We start from the raw sequence: 22,843 nt of genomic DNA, 5'->3' as shown, positions 1-22,843 counted from the left end.
AGCATACATCCTCATTCTTCTAGGTCCTCCACCAAGCGCAAGTGCAACGTTGAACTAACTAAATGCTTCAGAGTAAACTGCTTCAGAAAATGCACAAAGTACGACGACTTACACACAAGCTACAAACATGATAGCTTCGTTTCTTTTTTTTTTTTTTTGAATATACGAGAAAACGTAGATCTGTTACACGGAAAATGGAAGACAAAGCCCTTTTCCAGCTGCCGTTTAAGCTCTGTCTTAGTGGCCGCGGCCGCTAGGTGGCCGTGCCGTTAGCACAGCATACATCCTCGTTCTTGTAGGCCCTCCGCCTAGCGCAAGTGCGCTATTGAACTAAGTGAATTTCTCACAGTAAAATGCGTCAGGAAACTCCTGAAGTACGACTCACACACAGCCTGTAGATATAACAGCATCGAGTATGCGAGAAAACATAATTCCGTTAAGCTGAAACTCGAAAACAATTCCAGCTGCCGTTTGTTTTTGGGTGAGCACGCCACGAAAAATTCCAACCAACTATAGAGACCAACAGCTTCTTTGTAAAATAATGCGATCGCGCTGGGAGAAATTATGCATATTTGAGACTACAGATGTGTCTTATTCTTCCAAGTTTCTGAAAGTTTATTGAAATAGTTCAAGAAATGTCCAATGTTCCCCACGCATGTGATGACGTAACTTTCACAGACGCGTACGTCTGAAACACGGTGGATCATGTTGAAACGCCAAGCTGTGGGGGCTAAAACGACACGTGTTTCGTTCCTTCTGCTGAAAAATCAAAAACAAAATAGGCTTATAGTGGAACATTTAGGATGTCCGTATGTGCGGCAGAAGCGAAACAGCATTGTCCCACCCGTGGACATCTATCCGAGCACCGCCTACTCCTGATGCGGGCGCCATAACCAACAGTTACGCCCCCTACAACAGTCGTAGCCATAGCTATGCCATAGACAAACATAGCTATAGCCAACACAGCTTTCGACGCGTAACTTAATGGGCTCTTGCTTTATCACAGTGTTTTGTAGCTGACATCACGAGTGGTTAGAGTGACGACTTAGCTGCATGTCACGTGGCTTTCGTCTTTTCTTGACCGGCTGCAATGATTTTGGGAGGTCATGCCTATTTCAAAAAAAAATTACTCTGATTGAGAGATGACGCTAGATGGCTAACGGTACTGACATAAAAATGCGGCAATTAAGTTGTATTCGAAGTGTATACGTCCCTCGTAATAAAGTACTTGATGATTCAACACTAATATATTTATTGAAGTGTAATATTTGTACACTGTATTTTATCGCAACGACGTTCGGCCTCACGATTAGTAGTGGCGCTCTAGTCACCTCTACTACAAGCCTTTAAGGACCTTCAGAAGCCATTAAGGACACTCGTGGTCACGTGAACGTATCTAGACAGCTGAAAGAGTTGGCGCAAAGGGAGGCAAAACATAGAATGACTCGAACTTTCTATATTTTTTATAATTTAGCTTGGCGCATAAACATATTTAGATACGCCAGAAAAGCCAAGTGAACGTGGTTGGTGTCATTTACTACCAAGACCGCAGTGAAAGCTCTCGCAGCTTCGTACCAGCAGTGGCGAAACCAGCGTTTATAGACACCTTTGAAATATAGCGTTGTCGGCTGGACTCCTATCACAAATTAAGTGCTTTGGCTCTGTTAATGCAAATGTTAGGCTAATTAGGAGATAACAGCGGGTTGTTGCCGATGAAAGTGCTATCTTCGGCTGAGTTCTTAAAACTTTCAAGTGTGAACCCCACCCCTATTCAAGGGAGTCGCTCATATCAACGATAAACACGTTTAAGCACCCTGGGTAAGCGTCTTGCTGTCATATAACCATTTGTGCTTAAGTGGGCGGTAATTGGCTCTGGACCTAAAGGATGCGTGTTTCCAGCAGAACTATTAAGCACGCAGACAGAGACAGAGGTGACCGAACAACCAGTAACTATAGCCCCTTTCGGTCTTCATGCGTCTTTAACCGATTTTCTGGAAAAAATGCATCGTTTCAACCAGGACCAAGTAACACTGTTCGCTACTCTTACCCGTGGCCCTTAAGCATTACTCTTATTCTGTTACCCTTAACCCTCCAACACGTTGCCCAGGATCTGCGACGCCTTTGAAGCCTCAGTTTCGCGAGCTACGTTAGTTACCATATAAATAATGGCATCGCAACACAAAGCAAGCCCCAATAGCGCTTACCCAGGGCCGAAGGCCGCCCAAGCAGAAGTCAGAGGAAGACTGCGCAACCCCGCGCATGCGTACTGCGCGCTGCAGGAAAGACGGGAGGTGACGCCACCCATCCCCCTACAACTCGCACGCACGCACGCGCACAAAACAGGCAGCCATGTTGTGTGTAATAGAACGGACGGTGGTGTTCATTTATTGCACAGTGAGAAGGGCCTCGCGGTTGCGGCAGCAGATCAGGCAGGGGGGGGGGGGGCGGAGGTTCGGGCCGAGGCCGCCGCTTGGGGCGGCGGCGCTCGCATAACAACAGACATGCGCACACCGCGGAGAGGCCTTGTTTTGCGCGACCACATCTCGTCTTATAAAACATCTCTCTTTCTTCTTGTATCTCGTGTCTTTATCATCTCTTTCCGTCTCCATTTTTTGGCTTTTCTTCTTTTTCTCCTTTTTTTACACATTGCGGGGGGGCGGTCGCGCAGTGCAGCGATCACAGCAACAGCGACCCAACGCGGAGAGCCACGAAGGCGACGTTCAACGACGACCGCGCTGCTGCAGCGGCGGTACGGCATCATCGGTCGACGAGTGGCGGGTGGGTGGGAGGGAGGGAGGTGCGGCGAGGCGTGCGCAAGAGTGCATGTCGACGGTCACGCAACCGTAGCGAACGCCGCGGTGATCCCCCGCGGTTTTGTCGGCAGGCAGTCCGTGACGGACTTCTCCGTCGTTCGGGCGCTGCTTGGCGCGGGCTATACACACACACGCACGCACGCACGCACACTGCCGCTGCAGCCACACGGTTTCGCGTTATAGGCACAACGGTGCACGACAGCTTCGTAAGGCAGGAGTCTCTTCTGTACAGGCGGCGGGGGTGTAGTAGTACCAGTGCGCGCTCTCGAATCACACAGACGCACACACGCACACGAACATGCTTCGGAAACACGCACGCACCACGAGCGATGGCTGGCCCTCCGGGCAGGAAGGAGACGCCGAGGAAACTGAATCGACGGCGGTTCAACCACGGCCGGCAGAGAAATACACCGAGAGCAGAAGCACGCCGTCTTCCCGCGCAACAACAAACAAACAAATTTTACTGTCACCATCACGACATGATGTGTCGCGTCTCGGCCAGCGCCGCGATGATGCCCGCGCCGGGTTCCTGGTGGTGCAGGTCGCCCTGGTGATGACTGTGGTGGTGGTGCGTCTGGTAGAGGCCGTACGGGTGATGCGGCTGGGGCGGCATCGTCGCGTACTCGATGCCGCACGGCGGCGGCTCCGAGCCGAGCGTCTCGTACGTGGCGTGATCGCCCGCGCCGAGCGGCGGCAGCGGCGCGTAGCCGCCCGCCGTCGTGCAGACGGGCGACGCGGCCGTGGCGGCGTCCAGGAACTGGACCAGGTCGCTGTGCTCCAGGAACGTCTCCTGCGGCGGCTGCGGCGCGTACATGTGCTCCGTCGCCCCGTAGTAGGAGTCCTGGGGTAGGTCGCCCTGAGGTGGACCGTACGGGGAGGTAGCCGCGTAAATGGGGGAGTAGTAGGACGCCGGCGGCGTCCTCTGGAACGAGTAGCCGCTCGTCGTCATGGTCGTGTTGGCCGTCGTGCAGATGTGCTGCTGCGTCAGCCCCGGGGGACCGAGGCCCCTCTGGGTGTGTGTCCGGTACGGCGGCCGGACGTTCTTGAGGAACATGGACTTGTCGTTGAACTTGCACATCAGCTGCGACAGGTGGCTGCCTGTGCCGTCGTCTATGGGACCGCAGCAGTCTTCGGGTTCCATGGGAGAGAGCTCGGGCGTCGGCGGCACGGGCGTTTCGTACGGCATCTCGGCCATGAGCCGGCTACTGCAGTCCGGGGGGCTACCCCTGGCCGGGCTGGAGTCCGGAGGCGTCTGGAGGCCGCCGCCGTTGCCGCCGCCCTCGTCGGGGCTACCGGGCTGCGAGGGGCTGCCCCGGCGCGACCCGCGCTTGGCGTGCTTGCGCCTCCGCGGCCTGTACTTGTAGTTGGGGTAGTCCTGCATGTGCTGTAACCGCAGCCGCTCGGCCTCCTCGACGAATGGCCGCCGCTCCGGGAGCGTCAGGCTGCGCCACTTCTTGCCTGCGAAAGAGAGAGCGACGAGCATCAGGATGCGGCACTGCAGCATTCTTACCCAGTGTCGTAGGTTTCTTTTTAACGGAGTGTCACCGCCCGATTGTTGACAGTCGGACAGTGACATTAAAGAAGGCCATTCGGGCGTAATTGCACAATAAATACCAAACTCTCGCTGATGTATGAAAAATATCAACGCTACTGCCAAACGAACTGCGACGTATTTGACATTTCATACAGAGCTCGTGCAGCAGTACAGCAAACCATTCTCTGCCGGTTGTTGCGCCGTTGACAGCTACGCAGGCACCGTTAACAACTAAGTGCGCAAGAACCCGAGCATCAATGTTACCGCGCCGATCTGCTTGGCACGAAGTTAGCGTTGCAAACACAAGCAAGAGCAAACACGTGTATCCCGGCCGTGTGTGTGTATCCGGCACAAGGACTGTAAAATTTATGCATCTTATACGTGATATATGTTATATATTACAACTGCTATATTAAAAAAAGGCATATTATAACTGCTGATGCACTCTGCCTCACTGCAAACATTCAGAAAGAGAGCGAGAGAGGAAGAGAAAAGCATCGTAATGTATGCGTTCGAAATGACGGTTTGTTCGTTCGTTTTCATTTCTTCCGTGCAAAAGAAACTTAAGAAACAGGAAGAAAAAGCTTTTCATACGACGCCCTTGACGGGCCCGGGTCATTGAAATCTCTATACAGGGGCGTTTCCACGTTGCATCCAAATCCGGCTGCCATTATACCAGGGCCTCGAAGTCGAACGCAGGGCGTCGAAGCTTAGCATCACAAAGCTTTAAACGCTCGGCCATCGCGGCCAGAATCTGCGAGGCTCCGAGTGACGTCCTGTTCTTCGCAGAGAAAGTGCGTTGAATGTGCCTATACATTAGAAATAAATTTGTAAAGACCTTTCAACAGAATAGTCGCCGCGGAAATGAGGAGATAAGGGACTGTGTAAGGAGTGCATAGGGCGCATGAGGGCTGCTTACAGTGAAAAAAAAATAAATAAAACGTGCACCTATAACGGCCAAGGCGAACTTTATTCTTCTTGTTTCTCGGCTTCTGGAAAACTGTTTTTGGCCAAACTTGGAACACACGCCCTGGAGGCGTGCCAAAGACAGCTCCCCCGTCGCGTGCTACCAGAACGACGGAAAACAACTGCCACGCCAAAAAAGAAAGGGAACAGAAAAAGAAAAGCGCGCAGCGGAAGAAGAGGCCAATAAGAGGCGCCAAGGCTTCCTGCCTGCTACGTGGCGCTATGGTAACAACCGTATTTGGGACGACGGCCGGCTCATTATCGCGCACCAAGAGAACAAAAAAGAGAGAGAGAGAGAGAGAGATTATGCTGCGGTCGGCTGCCGCAGCGGGGAGACACACAAGCACAGTACGGCGAAAAACAACGCCCGCGATTGTGGAGAGGAGGGGAGGGACGTGGGGAGAGGAGCGGTGGGAGCGGGTCGAGCAGGTAAAGACGATAAGCGTGACGATAGGCGTGACGCAACTGCAGGGACACCGCCCGCGGCGCGGCGGGCGTTGGGCCATGCCGGTGACATCGCCAGCCATCCAGCAGACTACGTACACGAGGCAATATTACTGACATCGAAGCTGGGTTTGCCGTGCCTGCAGGTCGTTTTCTTTCGTTAGGCCGTCGCAGTTATCGTGTCGTCGGGACTCCTCGACTTCATTATCGTCGCGGGGTCACGCAAACGCAAATCAAAGAAAACAAAGCCGACCCGAACGTACGTCGCTATAGCGTTCGTATATCCCGCGTGAATCGTCTGCTCGCGGAAGATGCTCTTGGTTATACGCGCTGGTTCGGCCATTTCTGTCAGTGATTACACGTTCAACCAAGCAATGTGAACATTGCTAACCATTGCCAGCCATTGTGTCATACCGCGCAGCCCTGGCAACTCGTGCGCGTTATTGTAAGGCGCCCTTTGGCCGTATACCTGGTCCTGGTGCCAATAAAATCCATAAAGCATCATCGTTTTTGTGACTCGCGCTGTCTTCGACAGCGGTGGCGACTGCATCGGACGGTGTGCTTGCGTGCGTCGCATGTAAGATATCGTTCTTGAGAAGATGGCGGCGCCCGTTGCGAGAGCCTGGTGCTCTCTCGCACGCAGTGCAAATGAGATCAAAGCTGGGAGAAAAAAGAAGAACCGCCGATCAGGCGATGAGAACGATCGTGAACATACCGAACAGCTAACACGCTTGGTCTTCTCTTTGTACTTTCGCTATATGTAGTGGCCTATTCCTCCCTTTGTTCCACCCACACGCCGCGGCGGCGTTTCAGCATGCCGCAAGGTAGCGCGTTCGATTTCCGCTTACGGCGGCCATCATTCGACAAAAGAAATAAATAAATAAGGAAAAGCGTTCGTGTACTTAGATTTGAGTGCACGTTAAAGAACGCCACGAAGTCAAAGTCCGCTAAGCGTCTCAATCCCCAGTGTTGCTTTGGGTTGATAAATCCCAGACTCAATCAATCAATCAATCGTCTTGCTTCCCTTATTGCGCTACTGTGGCGACCGATTCATTCGGGCAGCCTGCGTTTTCAAGCCACTTTTATTCCGCAAACTACGTTTCGCTCTGACGGCCTATTTCATCCAATAGTGCTCGCAACCGGCGACACGCCGCGAGAAGCCGAGATCCAACAGGAACAACAACAACACGAGCGGTGGAAAAAAAAGAAAGAAAGAAAGGTTGCAGCGAAGTGACTCGAAGCCGTTGACAGGCCGACATGTATGTGCGCAGCGCTCTCGCCGTGCGTGACCATAACGTCCCCTCAGCTGCTGCCGAAGGAAGGGAGGGGGAGAGAGAGAAGGAGGGAGAGGAGGGTTAAAGGCTTCGAAGGCGTGGAGGTTGCGACCGCGCGCTCTCGGGGCGCCCTGTGGTTAGACACACACGCACGCACACAGAGGTCGCGTGAGGCCTCCACACCTCGCTCGAACGCCGTTGTACGACGAGGGTGGGGGGGGATCCTCTTGAAAGGTGTCGTGACGAGCCTGCGAGAGGCACACAATTGCGCCCGCCGAGCGCGCGCTAAACATTCATTTGGGGGCGGCCCACATCCAGGGAGACGCACGTCGATCGAGGCAGATAGACGACCGCGTACACGGTACACACGCCAAACGGTTCCATCGAGAACGATGGCGCTGTGATTTTGTTGTTGTTGTTGTTGTTGTTGTTTGGAACAACGTCGTCGGCAACAACCGTATATACGGATGCTCGGAGTTCGTGCAGTGGACGCGGTTCGCAGTGGCGTCGGCGCTACGCCCATACATACGGTTGCGCGACGATAAACGGTCATGTTCCGTCCGTGCAACACGTTTGGCGTAGTATACGTTTCCTCGTATATCGCCAATTCGCGACACTTTCACGACAGAAAGGTATTGCTTTGATTCGGGGTTTTGTATACGCCCGTCACAAGGCACGCAGAAATGAGTTCACTTCGCCAATCTAATTGAACAAAAGAACGAAAAGCCGGTTAGAGATACAACCTGAAGTCATAACGGTGAGGCAGTGAACAGGAAGCCGCCGCGCTGGATCAGCGTATATCTATGATACTCCGATCAGAGGTCCATGGTTCGATTCCCGGCCTCTACAGCCGCATTTCGATGGAGGTGGAACGTAAATAAAGGGTCCTGCACCGCACTTCAAGTGTGCGTTAGAAGAGTTCCAGGTTTTCGAATAGCAACCGAGGGGAGCTGTAGATCACAAATATATAGTTGCAGCGTAAAAAATGCCCGCGCGCGTCGTCTATTCTTCTCTCTTTTTTTCTCCTATTTTGTTCGTCCACCCGTCTTCAAGTCATAATCTATCTCTCTCTCTCTCCACTCGGTCATATCATCGCATGCAGTGTCCGTCCCAGCGAAAAGTCCTTTCGAGAACAGAGGGTGTCAGCGTTACCGAACCGGCGCAGACTTTCCTTCCTTCTCGATGATTAAAAAAAAAAAAAAAACCCATCCACGCCCGCGGCGGGCCAGCTTTATTAGCGTCCTTTCGACGCTTGCTCGCCGATTGCGTCCCGTTCTCCGGGCGGCGCGACAAGCATCCGCTGCCGCTTCGGAAAGACGACGGCGACGTTTTCGACGCGCTTACAACCGCGACGCCGTCGCCGCGAGATCTGGCCGCCGGTCGACCAACCCGTTCGCCGCCGACGCCGAAGGTTTTCCCGTGCTCTCCTCGGGCCTGCCGGCGTCAGCTGAGCGGCCGGCCGGCCGGCAGAGCGGCGCGCGGGGCCCTCTTTCCCACGCTCGGGATGTAGGCCAAGCGAAACGGGTCCGGCCTCTGACTGCCTTCCACACTACTACTAACCCCCCCCCCATCCCCCCTTCCTTCCACCTTCACCGTGTACTGCCGCCGCTGCTTCTTTCTTTCGTTCTTTCTTTCTTTCTTTGCTCGTACGCCGCTGCTGCCTGCTTAGGAGACTGTTGTTGTTGCTGTTTTCTTTGCCCCGTTCGTCGGCCGGACGGACGGACCTGGTCGACGCTCGCTAGCGCTGAGCCCACGAAGAACCAGCGCGCGCGATATGGCGCGACCGACCACGGTCGACCTTTTCGTGAGTCGCCGGTGCGCGCGCGCTCTGCAAGCGCTGTGTCGCGATATCGCATATACATACGTAACCACCGGCGACCGGACCGTTATGAGTCGACTTATATCCGCGCACGGTATACGGTGTGGGCACACGATCGTTTAACCCTGCAAGCGCGCCGAAGGCGGGACCGAGAGCGTGACAGAGACGCATTGGCGAACGGTACGCGCTATTACACCGCTATCGGGTCCGCGCGGTATGGATGCCCTGGTTAGGCAAATCGTACGCAAACAAACCGTCCAGAACTGCAAAGCTGAAGTTGTCTCACACGCAGGTTAGTGCATCGCACGCATAATGCGAAGACGTGGGATCGTTCCCCCACCTGCGGCAAGTAGTTCTCTTTTTTTTTTATCCGCTTTCGTTGCCATTAATTTATGATTTCCTTAATCCAATTATTGAGTACAAGTAATTTCTCCTGTGTTGGCCTTGGTGTCTTTGTTTGTTGGCTTCTCGTAGTACGATTAATAAAAATCGGGCCTCTCGGTTCTTTTTTCTGGTTCTCACGAAGGCAAAAAAAAAAAAAATCCGATGAAGATGAAAAAAAAAAAAAAGAACAATCGACAGACACGATGACTGCCAACGGTAATGCGTTTAGCATCGTACCGATCGTATCGTTTAGGATCGTAACGTGTTGCCACCGTCGAAACGAGTTTTGTACGACGCGTGTAGCTGCAGCAGGACTCCTCCTTCGCGCAGTTTGGTTGTTTCTCTTCGTTTTTCATTTAAGAAAAAGACGTGAAATAACGAGACACTGGCGACGTGCGCGGCGGCGAAAAGGAGGCTGAAAAATCCAGACTGCTTTTCGGTCACGTGTCCTAATCTTTTCTAATATTTGGGGTTTATTTCGTAGTGCTTCGTGACCGCCGAAGGCGGCCTATTTTCCCGAGTCAGCACAATTTAACAAGCAACAACTGCGCGGAAGGAGCCAGATACTGAGCGTGCGTGACAGTCACAACGCTGTAAGACCTTAGCATTGCCCTTCAAAGACGGGGACGTGCCCTGAAATCCGGCACTGCCGTATTTGACCCAGTGTACAGGCGTAGTATTAAGATACGGGAAGGGAGCCGTGTGAATCATAGAGTAAACGGAGGTGTAGCCGATATTCTAGTTTACGTAAAGAGAAGGGCAAAAAAATGGACCCGGGCAGGGCCACGTAATGAGTGAGGCCATACGTGAACTGCGTGAACCAGTGGACTATTACAGTCACAGAATGGGGACCGAGGGAAGGGAAGCGCAGTTGAGGACGGCAGAAAGTCAGGTGCTGTGAAGAAATTAGCAAATTTGCAGGCGGTAGTTGAAATCAGCTAGCGTAAGACAGCTGGGGTTAATTGGACATCGCTGGTAGAGGCATTCGTCCTGCAGTGGACATCAAAAAAAAAGAAAGAAAGATAAAGGCTGATGATGATGATAATGACCATGCTAGTCAACAGGCTCACGTGTCCTCTGACAACAGTCACCAGCAGCCGCTTGAGCCCGTGCGAGTCACCCAATGCAGAATTTTAGGGAAAGCATAGGCCGTCGATCTCTTCCAGGAGCTCGGAAAACCGATCAATGAAACCCCGGAAGCTCCGAGTGCGACGGAAAGTATTTGAGTTACCGCTGTGCACTTGTGATTTTTTTTTCCCCGGCATGTTTCGCGCACACTAACCATGGGCATTCTCACCCGCATCCGATCTGTACGCCTTGCTAATGGTGTCCGTCGGGGTGGACATCCGTACATGTTCGGTGGTTCGCGTAAGCAACTTGTACCACAGTATGCGATAGAGCATGCCGGTACTACTACAACAACGTCTCACTTGCTGCCGCTATTACGCTTTGGTCTGGACAGCTACGTGAACTGCGTAGCCCTGATTTGATTCGTATTCTCGCGAATCCGTTTTTCCCGGAAGGTTCCGAAAAACAGTCCGCGTGGTTTCCTGATCTTCCTTTGACAAGTTTATTTAGCATTCGTTCGCGTCAGCTTTATTTTACTCGATCACATCTCGCTGCTCCCGCGACCACTCAGCATAACGAACATCGCGGCTGCACTCCTTAAATATGTAGAGCTAAGACCAAAAGACCACAAGAGGCTATGCTCAGCTCATCGGCCGTGAGAGCAGCTCATGGTGCCACCGCTGCCGTGAATATTAGATAGGCCAGAGCAAATGTTTTGCGTCTGCCCAGCGGACGTACACGCCTGAACCAGCAGGCAACCAGGCAGGCAACCAATCAACGCCAGGCCGTGCTCGGATAACCTTACCTTGGGGCCTTATAGCCCCATCCGACGTGCGCTGCGATAGGTGGTGTCTAAAACGTGGCGGTCGTGACGCGTTTCCGGCTCCGCAATCGCTTCCGGCACGTACGGTTCGCAAAAGAGCGTAGCCTTCGAGATCCGTTTCTGTGACTGAGAGGCAGCCACTGGGGCGTGTCTTTGGACACCAGCTACAGGCAGCACCACGGTCGTGATACAATTTCGGCACAACGCATGGATCGAATTCGAGGCTTTGACCGCGCTGCTGCGTAGACCCTCCAACATCCATCGCGTACAGTTCTTCTCATCATCAACTATACACCCTTCTTTTGTTACCGTCTTCCCATTTCCCAGCGCAGAGCACATCAAGTTATAGAGGTTAGAGTACAGAAGCACAGGATGACCTCCCTGCCCTAACGCCAAATAAATGTCTCTCTACTCGTTATACCGCGTGAGTGAAGTCACCAACTCGCCCAACTTTCTACATTATTGAACTCCTCTCTTCTCACTGAAGCAAATTCCTTTGTAATAAAACGTGAATCGTAGTCCCCTTTCTGAATTTTACTTCAGCGCTATAATGTGGCAGAAAGGAAACGTAGGCCCCGGCTTCACCGGCCGTTTTACTTTTGGCGCGTTATCCGCGTTACCGCAGTTTGGGAGAGCGAACGGAGCCACGGCCACTGCGGCGGCGAGCAGCCAAGGACCCCGCCGCAAACCGCCGAGTGTCCGCGGAGGCCAACAAACATCGCCGCCACCCAGAGTCTATGCCTGCCGTGCGCGTTGCCACCATACGCCGGCATGCATACATATGCAGAGACGCCGAGGAAGCAAAGCGCCCGTGAGCAGTGCGCGCGTTCTCCGCCCCCCCCCCCCCCCCCCCCCCCCGTTCACGGCGTTGCCTTGCCGTACTCTATGCCGCTGCTTGTGACTCTCTCACGTCGCGGCGGGTTGACCTGCGCCGACTGAAGGGGCGACTGCGCTACGCACTCCTATACGCCGGCCGTACTTTTAACGCGACAGCGTTAAGGAGCTCGTGTCGCAGAAAAGCCGGTGTCGTCGGCGTCGGTGTCGGTGTCGGCGTCGACGTCCGCGGCGTTGGCCGTGAGCGTTAAATCACGGCAGGCGCTTCATAAATAAAAAGCAACTTCCAAGATGGGCTGGGTGGGAATCGAACCAGGGTCTCCGGAGTGTGAGACGGAGACGTTACCACTGAGCCACGAGTTCGATGCTTCAAAGCGGTACAAAAGCGCCTCTAGTGAACGCGGTGTTGCCTTAGAAACTAGCTGTTTCTAAGGCTCAGGCGTGCGTCGCTTGCTCAGACGCACATTTCGTTGTCGCGCCGAACGCTGCGTTGCTCGACGCTCACCGCGTCCGATGCGGGGCGCGTAGTCGCTGCGCCGTAGCCCATTGTCTTACACCCCTTGGCGGGCCGACGGGAACGCTGTCGCGTTCCACTCTTGAAGGCGAAGCTTAAGCGTCCTCCAATTTTTATTTATTTATTTATTTATTTAAAATACTTTCCAGTGACGATGGTGCAGATGAGAAGTTTTGGCGCAAATAGCGTATACTATACTATACAATCTATACACCGTCGAATCCCGCCATATTGTCAGGCTACGAATCGGCGGCGTTCTGAGCCAATTGGAGAGGCCGCGGTAGCAGCCCTGCGGTCCAATCAGAGGTGAGATCTAGAGCTGCCGAATTCCACAATATGGCGGAATTTGACGGTGTCCAATATCACTGCGCCTCAGTTAGCGGCGGCTCGGCGCCGCTCTGGGAACGAACTCTGCAGACCGTTATATACAGTTTTCTACGAAAATTACTAGACCGAATTTTGGCGCTGCGAGCGTTCATCTAATAACACGGGAATGATGGGTAATATGCATGAATTTGTCTTGTCTTCGTGCTTGCGGCTTCAAACATTATAGGCTATTTATTACGACTTCCCTATACGGAAGCGTTCCGCGTGCACTCCAATAATTCCACATGCTTTCCGTATACAATCCTCACGGAAATTATATCAAATCTATACTATAGTTCCATATGGTTTCCGCAAAAATTGCACGGAAATTACGTCGAATTATCGGAATGGCATACGGGTTATCTTTCTAAACTTTCGAGTGCTCATACTTTTCTAAACACAGCAAGGCAATTATTCCCTCGGCGCATGCGTATTCAGTGTGACTTTGTATATGATCCATAACGTGATACTTGTTGAAAATGATCGGTTTGCAAACTATTGCGTTATAACTGCAACAATTTGCAATGGTTACGCATATGCGCGGTTACTTATTGTATTTTTGCCTTTATGTAAAGAGAGAGAGAGATCAGTCGTTCCAAATCGCCTCACGATCACTGCACATGATCACAATTAGCACTAAACAAGCCTAAAGCCCTTTGTTCAATTTTTTTTTCAATAATTGTATGCAATGCCTTCGTCGCCTTCCTGCGACAGCTAATGGGGTCGGCATTCCAAAATGATCCGTGATCAAACAGAATTTCTTTCGTAATTAACACGCACAAACGTAAACTGACGAGTGCACTAGAAAATTCGTAAGGCCAACTTTGGACTGCAGTCCTTGATTGCAAGTTGCATTCACAGAGAGAGGAGAAAGTCAGTTTTATCGCGCAATCCCTGCTCCGCATGATTTTGCTCACGGGCGTACATGCGTACCCTCGCGTCGGCAGAACTGTGGTCACCTTGTAGGAAACTCTTGCGCTTCGGGCCAACCGGCCGACCACGGCCGCTTCCTTGCTTGGTGCGGGGGAGGCCGAATCGAGAGCGGCAGAACGACGACGCCGCCGCCGCCGCACGCGGTGCGCCGCACGCCGGGGGATGAAACCGCCCTGCGCGGTCCGATCCGCGCCTTTGCGCACGCAAAGTGGATGCGTGCATCGGCCCGAGGCGGCCGGATCGAGTGGGCGTATAGCGTGCGGTATAATACACGAGCGAGCTCCGTCCCCGCGCGCGATACGGACGCGCTCGCGTATCGCTAATGATGTGCGCGGTACAAAACACCGGGGCCGCGTGTGCGGTATGGTGTAGTTTGTACGGCGAACCACCGCCGCCGCCCGTTAACTCGGTGGCGCTGCAGCGTAGTGATGTATACTAACATCGCACTGCGTTCCCTCGCTGCGTGTATGTGTCGGCGATCATTGCTCGCTTATGGTTCGCCGCGTTCCTTCCCGAGAACGAGGCCTTGTACACGGCGAAGAGGCGCGGTTAATTTTTTTTTTTTTTTTTTTTGACGCGGCGAGTGATTAATATGCCCGTTTGAAAAGCGACCTTGCGTCTGAGGTATGGCGCGAATGGCATTAGAAGGAGAGAGAAAGGAAGGAGAGAAGGCGGCGATGTTAACCAAGAAAAGAAAAAAGAAACGCGTCTGGTTGACTATATCCTATAGTTAGCTTGCATTGACCTCATCGTGGCCACCATCTTCGGGTGCTTATATTATAGCACTTCGAGAAGCTGTGTAAGCACGAAACGTGACAGCACGTCCTGCGCCGCGCGACAAGTCGATAACAGCGATAATCCTGTGAAGAACGGTCACCCTCAAAAAGCAAAGCAATGTACGCGTGACAATATGGCGCACTGACGTCATCTGGTCGCCATGTCCGGGTGCGAGCACGGCGAGAAGCTGCGTCCGTGACGTCACGTGAAAGTCATCTGTGCGCGCTGCGGAGGGGAACATGGCATAGGGAACACAGAGCGTTGAACTTGCGCGTATACGGACGTACGCGGATAGCACTGCGCAATCAGAAAGGTTCGTACGAAGTTGTTTACATAAGAGGACCTCCACTGCCTTCTACTGGGTTGTTGTCAAAGAACACAAGTGTTCCTTCACTGCCTTCTACTTGGTTGCTTTCAAAAAGCACAAAGGTGCCTTCGCTGCCTTCTACTTTGTCGTTTTCAAAAAGCAGTAGAATGCCTTCACTGTCTTCTACAGGGAAGGCATTGTTTGTTCTTATAAATTACAATAGTGCACAAGGTTGCACAAGCGCAGGGTCGCTTTTATAAAGCACAAGAAAAATCCGTCCTGGGACGGACCAGGGCGAATTTTTCTTCATCGACGAAGCTTCGTTTCCGCAAAACCCGTGTGGGCTTCCTTTGTAGCTTAGTGCTACGTACGGGTGGATGTACATTTTTCCATTCATATCTGCGATACATTAAAAAAAAAAAATTAAAGTCATCACTTTCATCGATGCATTTGTTTCGATGCACTGTCTCGGCCTTCACAACTGTGTACACAGCGCCTGAATATAGGAACGGCAACGTTCTCCCTCGTTTGCCAGCACCATATCGCCGGAAGGAGTCGAACCGGCGACTTCCGACAGCGAGGAACGAGAGCGCGCATAGTACGCCTTACGCGCTCGCTCCAGTTTTCGCAGCTGCAAGCCGTCGCACTTCCTCCGTCGAGGATTCTCCGCGTCTTCGTCGTCGTCCCCCTCCCCCCTCCCCCCCCCTTCCCGGCAAGCAAGCTAGCAGGACCGGGCGGTCAGTCCGCGCTGCCTGCCCTGGTCGGCGGAAAAAGCAGAGCGCTGCCGTCCGCGCCAAGGACGTGCAGCCGGACCCGACGGGGCCGCATTATTTCGCGCGCCCAACAAGCCGGGCAGTGCACGCCGAGGAGCGCGAGGCGCGGGCGTATGCACTTTCGTCAAGGAGGTGGTGGTGGTGGGGAAGGGGTGGGGGGCGGTTGCAGGTGCGAGGACTGGATCTCGGCGGGCGTGCGTACTTACTACACGGCCGCGTCGAGGACGAGATCGCTCGCCCCCCTCTCTCTCTCTCTCTTTCGTGCTTGTTACGATACGGCGATCGCGCGGATGGCCGCAGAGAAAAGAGATTATGCAGATCCAACGCACATTCTGAAGAAGCGTGCGCATTTGGGCCGGTCGGTTCGCGAATCGAACGGAAACGGCGCGAAGGAACAGGACGCAGGCAACGTTGTTGTCCCTTTCTTACGTCCTGTTCCGTCTTGCGCTGTTTCCGCGTAACACACTTTCGGAATTTATACGCGAAGCGTGGCTTTTTCGCGAAGCGACGAATTAAAAGCTATCGAAGTGTTCGTCTTCCGCAGCGCATTTGCAGCATACCGACTGCAGCAGCAGCATTTGCAGCATAGAGACGCGCGGTGACTTCCGTACCCCGTGACTCGCGTGATCCGCGCGAGCGCGGATTACACTGCCTCCGTGATCGGGGCCCTCTTTTGATCCCACCGTCTCGAGGGTCAGCCCATTTTATTATTGCACTTTGTCTAGGAACGGCCCACTCCGAAAAAGGTCGATCGAGCAGACGCGCCAAATCCATGGGAAAGGAGGTATACAAAGTTTCGCTTTGACAAAGCAATTATGTGCTTAAAGGCGCGCACGTTTTGCAGTGGGGATACTTAGGTAGCGTTCCCAGGTTCACTGGAAGATTCCCTTGAGAACAAAGCAGGCAACCGGCACATCTGTAGAGGTAGTTCAGATATAGTGCCACATATGTAAGCCGAAATTGTTATATGAGGGCGGTCTTCGGCGTCCTCTATTCAGCAGCAGAACAGCAGCACCCATACCTCGAGCAGAAACCACGGGTCAGCAGTGTTCGGGAGGGTTCGCAAACACAAAACTCCTCTTTACAAAAAAACTAGACGCGAACCAGATGCTGCGCTTAACAGCTCGCAAAACTGCCGACTCACAAGGCGGGATCGACCGCTTGATCAGTGCGCAGACGAGTGTGATTCACGGCCGAGTGAGCTGCAACGAATCGTGCTGCCAGCAGATCGCCAGCGGGTTGCGCTCCTTCGAAAATCCGCCCCGTTACGCGATTCCAACGTTAAGCGCATCGCTTATTCGGCATGTGCACCCTCAATAAACGGCTAACTAAAGCGTTCTGCGCTGTATAAACGGCCTGGAGCAGCTACGTATAGTGTCTCGCGATCCTCTCCTCCGACAAGGGGGCACGGGACGGTAGTCCAGTCGATCACGATGGAATACAGGTCTTAAAACTGTGTAGCGCGGCGTGCAAGCGGCGGTAACGTTTCGCGGGCTCCGCCAAGTGAGCCAAGCGAACGCCGCTTCCCCCCTCGCGTAGGGAGCCAGCCCCAGGTTGCGGCGCGGGGAACCCGCGCGCCCGCCACGACTGCATCGTTGGCTGTCGGCCCCCCGAACGCACGTCGTCCCGCGCTCGTTCTACCCGTGCATCGCTGCGGCGGCGCAGCCGGAGGTGCGCGCTGTCGGAGCGGCGGCGGCGGGGGCCGACCGACCCGGGAGCGGAAGGCAGCCGACACGCTTGGACGGACTCGTCAAGGCGACCGCCCCGCCCGTTCGCCGCCGCAGCAGCAGCAGCGCCGTGCAGCTCGCGGCACCGCGATGGCGAGATAGAAGAGAACCTCCGATAATGCTGCAGGGGGGGGGGGAGTATCCCCTCGTCGAACGCGCGAGTGTATCCGAAGGGTCCGCGCGCTGCACTTCTCGATGACGACGACCGAACGGCACCGCGGTTCCTCTTCGAACTGTTGTTCCGAAACGAGATGGACACGCCCCTCCCCCCCCCTCCCTTAGGTAAAGTGAGCGCGCGCCAAGGGCAGACGTTGCATGCGTGCACGCGCGCGTGTGGCTGCTATAGCAACGACGACGCGCCCGCCGATCCGCGGGGGTCGCTTCGAGAGTCCTGGGGATGTGCTGTCTCTGTCCGATTAAGGCAACGTAATAAGACGGAGCCACATTTCTCCCAGAAGACAAGTAGCTAAGGGGAGCTCCGCAACGCTTTGTGGCGAGCTGCATGGTCGGTATCGAATGTCAGCCACGGTGACGTTCTCACTCATATACTGCGTACGTACACTTGCCCATGTATCCAACATGAAGCAGCCAACCATTAGCATCTTGTTCTAGACGTGACAGGTAGAAGACGCGCAGCGATCACGGACAGCACGTTGCGCAGAAGTACAAAACACGACGCGAACACATCGAAAGGCGAGAGGTCGGATCGAGACACGCGATGAAAGTTAGAAGGCTATAACGGATACAAAGGTAGGGATAACACGGCTCCTACGAGAAAGATTCATTCATTCATTCATTCATTCATTCATTCATTCATTCATTCATTCATTAGTTCAATACAAAGAAACATCACGCGCAAAACGCCGTGGCTACGCAGAAAGCAGGCAAAAGATTCTCTGGCGCTGCACCAAATTCAACAGTCAAGGAAGAACACACTAAAACACACACACATACGATGGCGCAACGTGCACTTGGCGCAAAAGTGCAAAACGGCATGCAGACGGTCCCAAAAGCTTAAAGAGCACGGACAGGCTGAAAGTTATTGGCAAGTATCACGCGAAACCGAGCCGTGGATACGCTGGTCCTCCAAGAGAGGTTCGACCGGCAAGTTCATTCATTCCTTCCAGATGGACGAACACGACGATCAAAACGCAGTTGGCGCGCAGGAAGCACGTGTAGAAGGTTCTCAGACATGTGCCAACTTTGACTGTACGTATATAAAAGAAGCCAAAGCAATAAAGAACACTCCTCTATATACTTGTTGCTGCTATACTGATTGCACAAAAGTACAAAACGCGACGACGCCCCGAAAGATAGGAGACAGGCCGAAAGTTACAAGTCTATAACAGAGACGTGTACGCGAGGAACAGCGGCGCCTGCGAGACAGATTCCCACGCCGGATATCCCAGGCGAGGCGCGCAACACGGAGGGGAGACCGGCGATTTTCGGCGCCACAAGAGTTGATGCCGAAAGCCGGTCATTTTCCGCCGCCGCCAGCTGCAAATGAGAGCTCGGGCGGTGCCCGAGTGAGTTGTACATACGTATACTGAATGGCTGGCGCGGAGGAGCCGAGGCTTCAGCATCGTTGCAATGCTCTCGTTGCAGCGGTTGCGTCGTGCAGAACGCAACCTATACACGAAAAAAAGAAAAGTACGACGTCTTATCGCGAGAGCTGAACGGAAGGGGTGATTTCAATTGGCGCCATGCGGCAACTTCCGCGTAACGCCTTGCTGGGACACCCCCGGAAACGGGACCTGTCGTTTCGGATGGTGGGCGACTTCGTGCTAAGTGCATGCATGGGGAACGTCGTCGTGTCGCGAAGGCGCTGGTTGGCGTCATAGTATGTATGTATGTATGTATGTACGTATGTATGTATGTATGTATGTATGTACGTACGTATGTATGTATGTATGTATGTATGTATGTATGTATGTATGTATGTATGTATGTATGTATGTATGATGTATGTATGTATGTATGTATGTATGTATGTATGTATGTATGTATGTATTGTCAGCAAATGAAAAAGGCTGGATTCTTTCTCAAATGAAAACTGTTTATTATCTGCAGAGCGTCGGCGTGAAGCGTGTTGCTGCCTTCCTCGGCCGCGTCTCTCGTGCGTCTCTCCGTGCCGTCTCTCCGGCTAGGCTCACCTCCGGCTCCTCTCTCTCGCCTCGCTCGAACCCCCGTGTCTACTCGTGGGTCTCTTCTTATAGTCCCAGGAACTATAGCAGGGCATCGGTGCGATGAGTCTTTCCTCGTGTTTACTCAAGGGTCTCTTGTGGGGAGCAAAGTACCATGCGGGGCGTCTCGTGATCTACGGGATTGCGGCGGTGGAGCACGCTGCCTGACAGGTCGGCGTGAAATGCGTGACGGCTAAGTTATGAGAGTGCGCGCCGCTCACACGGCCCACCCAAAATTTGCGACTGTCCTCAGGCGCACGTCTCCGTCGATGTCAATTTCTCGTGTCCAAGGCGCCCTCTGTCATGCTTGTTCAGAGATCGACTTGCGTATTCGATGACCCGTTCTCTTCCTTCTTGCGTTTGGGTCAGTATCGTTCCGAGTCCGGTTTGTGATGCGTCGACGTGTACTTGCGTTGGGCAGTCTGAACAGAAGTTTACCAGTAGCGGAGGATTCTTCAGCGCTCTCTTGATTTCGTTCACGATTTCCTGGTGTGCTCCCGTCCACATGAATGGCACATCCTTGGGGACCAGTTGATGCAGTGGGTGTGTGGGTTTCGAAAACTCTGGTATGAACTTTCGGTAATGGTTAGCAAATTGCAGAAACGAATACAACTTATTTGCGCTCATCTCAGGCTCAAACTTGTCCACGGCTGCGACTCTCGCCTCGTTTAGGGTTCGACCGTCTGCGGAGATAACGTAGCCCAGAAATGAGACTCGGTCTCGGACAAACTGACACTTCCTGATGTCCATCTTCAAACCGTTAATGATGACCCTACTCAGCGCCTCGTCGAGCAATGACAGCGCTTCAGAGACCGAAGCTGCTCCCTGTCCGACGTCATCCATGTAAGTGGATGTTCCCTTCAAGCCATCAAACGTGTTGCGTATTATTTGCTGCATGGTCTGCGGAGCTTTGCAAAATCCAAAGGCCATTCGTAGGTACTCGTATTTTCCGTCTGGCGTTACGAACGCGGTCTTGTGAATGTCGTCAGGTTTCACTCGCACTGTGAGAAAGGCCGACTTTACATCCAAGACAGTGAAGCACTTCGAACCGTCCCTCATGATGTCGTCAATTACATCTTCCATGATTGGCATTGGGTAGGGCGGATTGATGGTTTTCTCGTTCAATTTTCTGTAGTCGTGGACCATTCGTCTGGGCGTGGTGGGGTGATGTGGTTGATCCACTACAATGGTAGGCGCGCTGTACTGGCTCTGGCTCGGTCGGATGATTCCCTTAGCTAGGTAGTCATTGACCTGTTCTCTCATAAACTGGCGGTCCGCGGGGCAGGATCTGTACGGCCTTGACGCGACGGGAATATCGTCCCTGAGATCGATGCTGTGCTCAGCGTGAGCGCATAGCCCCAGCGCGTCCTTCCTCGTGGTGAACGCTTTATGGTGACGATGAAGAATTGAGCGCAGCTCATCTCGTTCGTCGGCGTTTGCGTCGCGGGACATTTTGGATACTGCCACTTCGATCTGATTGGTGTAATCTTCGTCAGGACCGGGGTCCTTCGTCTTTAGCTGTACGAAGCCGATATCGCTCGCCGGTAGTTCGTCTAGGACCCTGCGATTGCTAAAGGCTGTTATTAGGGTCTCTCCGACGCGATGCGCACTGTGTGCGCTTGGTGCGTGACCCGACGGCTCACTCACTGATGGCTGAATGGGGACGAGGGTGACGTCGCTAGTGGGGTGGAACGTGACGTCAACATTCGCAGCGCGGCGCCAGTCCGAACCAAGAATCAGGCCCATGGCACCTGGCAAGGGCGCGATCACTACCTCCTCGAGTCGCACGGTCGATGTTCCGATGGTCACGTTCAGAGTCGCCACTCTCGCCGGTCTGATGCACCGGTCGAGCACTTCTATCGTTTCGTGAGACGTCCAGGGTCGGGGATGAACCTCAGGGCCCACGGAGCTCTCGCCGAGGATGGAGACGTTGGAGCCGCTGTCTATGCAGACTCTGACCGGTCGGCTCTCAACGAAGCCCTTCACGATGGGTAGGGTGCCGCCCGTCGATTGCAGGAAGCAATTGGCTTGCCTGGAGGTTGTGCCGGCGTTGCTTGCGTCATATCTGGCTTCTCGGCGTCGTTCCGCGTGGATTGTGGCCTCCGTCTTGGGTCTGGTGCACTCCCTCGACAAATGTCCCATATTGCCGCAGTTAAAGCAGGCTCGTGCTCGCGCAGCTCGAACTGGTTCTCGGTGTTCGCGCCGTATTGACTGAGCGCTCGGCCCGGGGCGTCCGTCGTCAGCTGCCGCTCTGTTCTCGTAGCTGTTCCTCGTTTGGTTTCGTTGGCTCTGTTGTCCAGCTTGAGATTGTCGGGACTGCGCTGTTTGCGTCGTTATTGCTTTACGCCGCCTGGTGTCGAGCAGCGCTGCGCGGTCTATCAAATCAATGACGCTGCTGCAGGGCTGTGCAGCCAGAGGAATCGCCCAGGTGTCGTCTTCGATCCCGCTAAGTATCAGCGAAATTCTCTCTTCATTCGCGAGCGGGTACGGAGACTTGTCCAGTAGAGCATCTTTAGAGTACATGTACTCCACTAGGGTCTCCGAATTGCGCAGTTTTCGTGAAGCCTGCAGCTCCAAGAACTCCTGCATTGTTAGCTTCCGGTCGAAACGAGAGGCAAGTGCTTCCTTCCAAAGGTCCCACGTTTCATAAGCAATACCGTAAGAGCTGTGCCAGTCCCTCGCCGCACCTTGCAGCCGGGTTGCTGCCGTTGCGAGCGTCAGTGATGGGGACCAGTGGGCCAGCGCAGCAATGCGTTCCACCTGCGTAATCCACGTTTGGACATTTCGTTGTACATCACCGTCGTACTCGGGGATGGCGGACGCGGTATCGTTCGTAGACTGAATCAGCACGGGCGGAGCTGGCGCGGACATTCTCGACAACGCTTCCGTCATCTGCAGCTGCGCGCGTGCGAACATGGCCACGATTTCAGTCATGCTTGGCGTACCTTCTGGAGCTGTGGCAGTGGTGTTCTCCGGTGAGGGCGGCGGAGGTGCGCCACGGTTGACTTCTGCAGGCCGTTGGTTCGCTGCCATAGCGGGGGCGTGGATCCCGTCGAAACGTTGGGAGCCCGTTTCGTCCCCAGCTTGCGCCTGCGTTGGCTTCGGTGCCCCTGTTGTGTCACTCGTAGCGTGTGACCCGCGTTGCTGGGTTAGAAGCCGTCGCAGTTGGTCAACCTCGGCACGCAGACTCTCGATCGTAGCCGGCGCCTTTGAGTCCGCCTTTTCGTGGTCGTCGCCGTCAGCTTCGGTCTGGCTGGTCGTTGAGTCGGAGGACGTGTCCAGCAAGGCCTGGAGGCGAGTGTTG

General features: G+C 53.9%; 1 protein-coding gene across 1 annotated transcript in view; it reads right to left on the bottom strand.

The window, feature by feature from the left end:
- Positions 1 to 2,352: 2,352 nt before the first annotated feature.
- LOC142557535 (uncharacterized) overlaps positions 2,353 to 22,843 on the bottom strand; it is a 53,484-nt gene continuing 32,993 nt past the window's right edge. Inside the window, exon 2 of the mRNA XM_075669452.1 lies at positions 2,353 to 4,271. Within this exon, the coding sequence (XP_075525567.1) occupies positions 3,286 to 4,271 (986 nt within the window). The 3' untranslated portion in view covers positions 2,353 to 3,285. The remainder of the gene's footprint in view (positions 4,272 to 22,843) is intronic.

Source organism: Dermacentor variabilis, chromosome 9 (genome assembly GCF_050947875.1).
Source record: "Dermacentor variabilis isolate Ectoservices chromosome 9, ASM5094787v1, whole genome shotgun sequence".
NCBI classification, from domain to species: domain Eukaryota; kingdom Metazoa; phylum Arthropoda; class Arachnida; order Ixodida; family Ixodidae; genus Dermacentor; species Dermacentor variabilis.
This window is presented reverse-complemented; position numbering and strand designations above follow the sequence as displayed.